Genomic DNA, 8,195 nt, shown 5'->3' with positions numbered 1-8,195 from the left:
ATATCCAGTCCTATTGTATTCAATCACAAGTGTTTTAACCAAATTAATCACCCTGTGTCTCAGTTTCTACAATTGCAAATTAAAAACAATTATGGTGTATTTTTTGGAGATAAAACAAGTTAATCATTTAATATTTGATAGCATGATAACTGGTACATATTTGATATTTTATTCACGTTCAAAATCATTATTCAATTCACACTGACAAGTTCAAGTTTTATTCTGTAGGTCAGTGGATTTTAACTGCATTTCCAGGAACAGTTGTTTGGTTGGCCAAGGCATTTCATTCCTTAGTAAATTAGAGCAATGTTTTTCTATTCTCAAGATGCAGATAAATTTAAGAAACTTGATATAAATTTCTTGCTCTAAATTTTTTTTCTTGCCTTATGTGTCTAAATCTCTAGCACTTGGTACAACTGGTCTGTAAGCAAACTGATAAGTAAATGAAGGAGTAATATATTAATATCAATACAAAAATTCACAAATGTTTGAAAACTTTTAGTTTTATTTCAATTTGTACTGTAGGTATATGTGCTCCAAATTAACATTTTTTATTATAGAAGCAAAACACAGTATTTTCTCTAGAAAAATATGATAGATTTGAATATGCCCTTGTGTCATAATGCTTTACAAAAATATGGTGTTTTATAAGGAACACAATAATATACTGGTGATTTCCCAATTTACTATCACTGAGGACCATGAGAATTTCTGAAAAATCTGTGTGCTGATGATTTTTTATTTCAAGGTAGATTGAAACTTGAAAAATTTACTCTAGCAATAATATATGAGGCCAGAAGGTAAGTAAGATAGTAAATAGCCCTAGCAATAAAAAAATGATTGGTTGTTACAAGTAGGGAGAAGAAAGGTATGTATTGATAGAAAAGATGTTCTGGAAATGGACAAGATATGAAAACATCTAGATGTGGGTAATGAGAAAAGGGAAAAATATTCTTAATTTAGAGAAGATGAAAACCATACAAATAGCTTATGTTTAAAAATGTAGATATGATCTGTCCTCCCACCAAGCAAAACTCTGTCTCATAAATTCTGGCGTAGTTACCAAGAATCTGTACACTTCACAAATTACCCTTCCTATTCTGATTCTTGAGGTTGATGTCACATTTTGAGAAACAGTAGAATGTATCTTACTCTACCTATTTGGAAACATAAGTTTAACTCTGAGATTCAAAATAATTTAGCTCTTGATATGTTCTAGTTAATGAGCAAGGATTGCTGTGGATAGGAAGTAAAAGGTAACAAATGATTCCACAATTTTATGCTTGAGTACATGGCAGAATAATAATTCCATTAATGAAGATGAAGAACAAAATGGTAAAATCAAATGTTGGAAAGGAAGGAAAGAAAATTCATGTTATCATTCCTCCCTTCTTTCTTTCCTTCCTTATTTCCTCCATCCTTCCCTAATTCCCACTCTCCCTCTTGCTCTCCCTTTCTTCCTTATTCCTTGAACTGAATGTTGAACTTTCTTGGGAGGTCTGAGAGTGACATTAAAAATTAATTCCTTTTCACGTATGGTTTGGAATAAACAACTGTGTAAGGCAGATGAGACATCAAAAGAGCTACTTTATTATTGAGAAATGTGAGTTGGAAGGTAACATTTGGGTGTGTCACAAAACAGGCTTCCATATATAGGAACCCAACATTAAGATGCCTACTCTTGGCCATTCCACTAGGCAGAACCAACTGCATCATTCAACTCCCTAAAAGCAGCTAACAGAAATACTTTCTTGTCCACACGACTTGAAACAGCCATTTGCAGTTTGTACTGTACATCCTGTACTTCTCATTTATAACTCACACTTCAGAATTCAAACTTAGTGTGCTGATTGCTGTTATCACCTGAACCTAAGTTTTATGAAGACAGAGAGTAAGTCTTATTATTTACAATCCAATTCTCAAAATTTGGCACAGTCAACAGTAAGATCTCTAGTGACTTATTGAACACACAAATTTTTAAAAACTTAAATATCAGCTCTGATTCAGATCAGATATTTTCTTATTTGTTAATCTTCATGTAAACTTAAGTTCCATATTACTGATGACAAAGTTAAACTCGCAAGCATGACTTTATTCAAGCTACTACAATATAGAATGGCAAAAACTCATTTTTAGCTCTATTTCTGTAGAAGAAACAGAGCTGGAGAGTTGTCAAGGGTTCGGACAGTCAGATCATAGGACATCTGTGTTTGCTTATAGAATTTACCCAAAGGAACAATAAACTTTCTCCTATCTTGTAGATAAGAAGTGGTTTTACAGCTTGAAGGGAAGAAGTTGCAGAAGTCTTCCCAGAGGATTAGGGGATAGGGGCAGGATGTTCCTTGTGGATGACTCCCAAGTGCATGAAACTAACATGACTTTTAAACACAGTTACACTTTAAAGGGGCAGAGAAATAATATACAATTCTACATTTTCTAAAGTTAGTGTTCTAATGAGAGGAACTTCAGGAACTTCGAGGCTTGTTTAAAGTTTGTAATCAAGCTGAGAGAACTAAGTCATATTGCTTACTAAGAAGAAGTGTTTTTGAATTTTTGCACCAAGGAATTAAAATTATGACTCCTGTATGGAAAGAGTGGATACACACTTCACACAATTCTCTTCTTCTTCTTTTTATCCCCTTTCTTATAAGTTATCCATCCTAGATTACCCCTTTCCCTATCAGCACCCTAGCATAAGCAGCAAGGCCTCTGCTCCTTATGGCTTGGCCTTGTCTTTTGTCATGGCGCATGCGCAGTCTGCCCGAGCGCCTGACGTCACCCTGCGCGCCCCGCCCCTACATATTAGCAACCAAAGGAGTCCATAGCATCAGTGGCTGCTGAGATGTACGAGCTTCCGGTTCTCCCGGCAGCTGCCATCACTGCTGAGGCCTCAGCAGTCTGTGCCACCTACTGTCTCCAGGCCTCAAAGCCGGAGTCCCCTCACTTTCCCTCCCCTGCGCGCTCATGCTCCCTCCTGCAGCCAGGGCGGTCGGCCGGACGGCTCCCGCTTGGTGAGACGGCGGTCTGAGAACGATGAAGGCCCGGCTCTGCCGCCGCTGTCTCAGCCGCCTCCTGGCCTCCGTCCTCCTCCTGCTGCTGCTGCCAGCGCTCCGCGGGCTCCTGGCGGAGCTGCTGCCGGCAGCCGAGGCCGCTCCCGGTCCTGGGCCTCCGGACCCCGGCCCGCGAACCCTGCCGCCGCTGCCCCCGGGCCCCACGGCCGCCCAGCCTCCCGGCCGCGCTCGGGCCGATGCCGCGGCTCCGCGAGGCTCCGAGGCCGGCAATGGCAGTAGCTCCGGGGCGGGGCTTGCGGCGGATGACTTCGGAGGGAAGGCCGGGGAAGGCTCAGCAGACAGCGGCCTCGCCGTGAGCCCCAACCCTGGCGACAAGCCCATGACCCAGCGGGCGCTGACGGTGCTGATGGTGGTGAGCGGCGCGGTGCTGGTGTACTTCGTGGTCAGAACCGTCAGGTGAGGCGCAGCCTCAGGGCACCCCGCGGCCTGACAGGGGCTGACCAGTGACCTCCAGCGTCAAAACCAGGAGGTATCCCTGACCTGGTCTTGCCTCCTGCCCACACACAGCATCAGGGGCGGCACTCAGTGAGGCCAGCTGTCCTAATGGTCAGTGGTTACTTTAGGGGAATTTAAGCCGGTGACAGGTTGCTGCCTTTCGTTTATAAGTTAGGACCCACTACCAACACTCTTCATGTTGCCTGAGCTTAAGTACCCTTATAGGATACCCTTCCCCTTGAAGTGGAACTTCTTCTTTCCTTGAATTTTGAACACACTCCCTTTCTACTTTGTGCATTCTTCAGTAACTAGCTTGTCAAAATTTTGCCTGTACAATGCAAACTCTTTAAGGACAGGATATCACTTTGTAAGTCTTAGCATTCTTCCTTCAGTACTGCATGAGTAGTAGTGCAGAAGGGTCTGTTTATGGAAATTTATGTATTTTATTTAGCATTATGTCTTTATTTTCAACCTACCACTTGAACATCCTTGCTTTTCTGATGGTGGGATTTCTTCCCATCCATATGGCTTTTCTGCGAGGACAAGTTTTTTTTATATATATATATATACTTAAATTTTTATTTTATTTTCATTGTTTTGCTGGGTGGGGGTATATTGTGGCATTTACAGAAGTTCTTAAAATATATCAAATATATCATATTTGAATTCACCCCCTCCACCATTCTCCTTCATCCCCCCCACCCCCATTTCTGGAATAGTTTCAACAGGTCTCATTTTCCATTTACATACATGTGTACACAGTATTTGCACCATATTCACCCCTCGATTACCGTTTCCCCACCTTCTCCCCCCTCCACCGGTACCAGCCTCCCTTCTCTCCAAGGCAGGACTTGTTCTGTCCTCCTGTTTTAAATTTTATTTTTATAAAATGTAGAAGAATAGTTAGTCCTTACCATCAGTGTTTCTCAATGTTGTCCTTAATCTGCACCTAAGTAATTAGGTTGTAACTAAGTACTTGGGTACCACCTGTCTGAAGAATTGACATTTAGAGCCAAGACCTCACCAGATGCAGACAGCAAAAAGAACAGCTGAGAAAAAGTAGAGGTTAGGTTTGTACTGCTGAATAGTTTTACAAACTATTTCACCCTCTGTGCCAGTATTTAATATATATTTTAAATTCATCGTTTAAAACAAATTTCCTTTTAAAAGGTTTTTGTGAATGGAAAACCAACATCACTTGGCTTAAGTGATTAAAAATGTGCAGATATTGTAAGCCATTGTTTCTGAACATGTGGTTCAAGGAATCTTGGGGAGTTGGTTTTTTTGAGACATCTTCCTACTGACCTACAGTATTAAAACTGTTTTCCAAATAATGCATTCTCTTGTAAGTATATGGGGTACACAACATTATTTGGTATCATTTCAGATTCTACCTTGCAACTAACATTAAGGAAACGCGTGTTTAGATGTAGTATAAGAAAAAGAATAACCACTATTATCTGTAAAGGTGGCTCAGATCTTTTCCAAGTTCATAGCTATATGAAGCTGAATTTTCTTCACATTCTTCATCCAAACAACATATTGTAAATGATTGAATGCAGAAGCAAACATGACAATCTACTTCTGTACTGTTTTCCATCCATTTTTATTTTGTGTGTATCAGTTTAGGCCAGATATTAAAGGAATTTGGAAAAAAAACCTACATTAGTGCCATTCTTTTCACCCTCTTTTGTTTTCTTTTTGTGACAGTAGTTATTTTTTTAACAAAAAGTTCTGTTAACTGTAATACATCATTATTTCAAATCAACTAAGTATTTAAAAGAATTTTAGGTTTAATTGATATGTCAAACGTTAATATATATATAATTCACATAAATATAAGTTCTTTGGGGGCCCTGAATAAATTTTAAGAATGTAAAAGAATTTGAAACATTTGAGAACCAGTGGTGTACATATAATTGTTATTTAATGCTATGTATATAATTAGTATAAAGATCCAGAGTACCCTCAGTATTATACTTCTTAGGCATATAAATTATAGGTAGGATTATAATTTTCTTTATATTCCCCTACTTGTTTTTCCTTTTTGGTTTGATCTCATTTATAATCTTAAACACAAATGTTTACTGCCACTGATTTTCTGTCATTGATGGTGTAAAACTTGGAAGAATTCAGCTTTTTCAATCATATTCTGGTGGGTGATTCAGTAACAGGTCTGAGAACAGCCAAATTCTGAAGTATGGCTAATAAAAACTGCATTCTTTAGCCAGATCTAACACATTCATGTAGTCCAGGTTCTAAATTTAGTTGGCTATCTAACGTCCAAAGCTTGATTGATGCTAACAGTGTCTGAAAAATGTACAGAATCCATACTTTTTGCTTCCAGATTATGGTTTTCATATTCATTTTGGTGGATGCTCATTTTGGCTCCTACTTCCAAAATATGTGTGATAGAGAACAGTGCTTATTTGTGTCATGTGGGAAAGAATAGGCCAACACCCATCATTCCCTTAACTGATATGAGGTGACACCATGAATATTTTACTTGTAAAGTTTTACTGTGTTGAACTCCATGAGATTTCCAAATTGTTTTAGTTAACCTAATTTAGATATAAAGAATATTTGGGTACAAATAACTTCTACTTTTTGTCTAGAAATATTCCAAAGAACAGTTATTCATGCTGTAGAAAGTACAAAATGCAGGCAAGGAACACAGTAGGAACTTAGTGGCTTCCTAAAATGAGCACATAATCTCTATGTGAAGGGGATTGTTGTCTGTCTCTCTTTTTTTTTTTTTCGGTATGACTGGGGTTTGAATTTAGGGCTTCATGTTACAAAGCAGGAGCTCTACTGCTTGAGCCAGTCCATTTTGGTCTGGTTATTTTGGAGATAAGGGCCTCTCAAACTCTTTGCCCAGGCTGCCCCTCATATTCCCAGCCTCCCAAATAGAGAGGATTATAGGTGAGAGCCACTGGTGCCTAGCTTGCCTTATTCTTTATTCAATGCTGAATGTTGTGTGCAGTATATAGTGAGCACCAAGTAAGTGCTTGACTAATGAATGAGCATTCTTAGTTAATTCCTTATAGGTGGTAAGGATTAGAAATTTGAGGATAATTGCTACTTACTGGTAGAACAAAGAAGTGTAAGATTTCAATGAGTACATTTCTTTCTTCTCTGTGGGACATTGTTCCTACAGTAAAATGTATAAGGCCAGAAAAAAATTGCTCTACTGGGTTGTTATTAATTTTAAGCACATATGTTGATTATATAAAAGCAATTTATGGTATGTTTGTGAATCCTTGCCTTAAAAGCAGAAAATTATTTCTTTTTTCATGTCTTGACATTGCTGATTTTTCTTTTTTGTTCAATGTGATATATTGGATGGCAATTCAGTTATAGATTTCAACCTTTTCACTTTTTAACTTTTGTGATCTTTTTAACTTTTGTGATCCCATTGCAAAGGACAATTTCAGAACTTGTCCTTTGCAATGGATAAAAGCCTATTCTATGTGGTGAAGATGAGCATGGGATTCAACATTGATAGCCTTCATTCAGACAATTAGTATTTATTCAGCTGCTGAATGTAGGGCAATACACCTGTGAGCAAAATCAACGTTTCTGCCTCCGTGGCACCTATAGGCTGGAGGACCAGAGGGATATTCATCAAACAATCACATAGATAATAAAAAAAATGCCATGAAAGGGCATTAAAACATAATTTCTCCTATTTAACCCTCCTCCATCCTCTTCCTCCCACCCTTTCCTCTAAGTAATCACTATTCTATTCTCTTCATTGATACCAGTTTGTTTTTGTTTCTTTTTTTTTTTTTAGTTTAACAAATGAGTGAGAACATGTGGTACTTTTCTATCTGTGTCTGACTTAGTTATTTTAATATCGTATCCTCCAAAATACAGCTAAATAGGTGGAATAAGTTCTAGTGTTCTGCAGCAGAGTAGGATGACTATATAGTTCATAACAACATATATTACTTAGGAAGAACTAGAAGAAAGGACTTTGAAGTCTCCAAACACCCAAAATTAATAAGGAGAGAGGAATGTTAATCATCTTGGTTTGATTGTTAGTATTGTATGTATATATGAAATTATCACACTGCACCCTGTAAATTATTATATGTCAATTAAAAATAAAATTATAAAAATCAAAATGAAAATTCAATACCTACTAACACTGTACAGGATATAAACAATATTTATTTAACTTGAATGACTGACCAAACCTATAAGCTAAAATATAAGATTAGGTGTCTATCAAGCAAGCTCACTTTGTTACTGAAACACTTTTGAGATTTTACATAGTATCTAGTAGTTACAAATTGCCAGTCTAGGTGTCAGATGTAAATGCTACATACTTTATGTACATTTTTCAACTTAATTTATGCAATAGTCTTCAAAGTAGGTAATAGTCTTCTTGAGAAAATTAAAGCTGAGCAACATTAAATAATTGGTTCAGACTCACTCACATAGTCTGGCCTAAGTCCAGCTTTGCCTAAACGTAACATATCCAGCCACTGTGCTTCTTGTGTCCAAAATAGCTGATTTAGAATGGACATAGAGATGGCTAGCTAATTTATGGAAAAAAGTGAAGTGGATATTGTATGCCTAATACTTTTCTGTGCAAAACATAATTTTTTTTGATGTTAAACTTCCAAATTTGAATGGGGTTTGTTTTGATTTGCAGGGGGGTGGGGATTAACTAGTGGGAGAGAG

At 37.8% G+C, this 8,195-nt stretch overlaps 1 protein-coding gene across 2 annotated transcripts in view; it reads left to right on the top strand.

Annotated features, from left to right (window-relative positions):
• The first annotated feature begins 2,808 nt into the window (after positions 1-2,808).
• Fam174a (family with sequence similarity 174 member A) overlaps positions 2,809-8,195 on the top strand; it is a 47,476-nt gene continuing 42,089 nt past the window's right edge. Inside the window, exon 1 of one of the 2 annotated variants that reach the window (XM_020171701.2) lies at positions 2,809-3,467. In XM_020171701.2, the coding sequence (XP_020027290.2) occupies positions 3,034-3,467 (434 nt within the window). In that variant the 5' untranslated portion in view covers positions 2,809-3,033. The remainder of the gene's footprint in view (positions 3,468-8,195) is intronic. The other variant, XM_020171699.2, reaches the window with a different exon arrangement.

This window comes from Castor canadensis, chromosome 6 (genome assembly GCF_047511655.1).
Source record: "Castor canadensis chromosome 6, mCasCan1.hap1v2, whole genome shotgun sequence".
NCBI lineage: Eukaryota > Metazoa > Chordata > Mammalia > Rodentia > Castoridae > Castor > Castor canadensis.
This window is presented reverse-complemented; position numbering and strand designations above follow the sequence as displayed.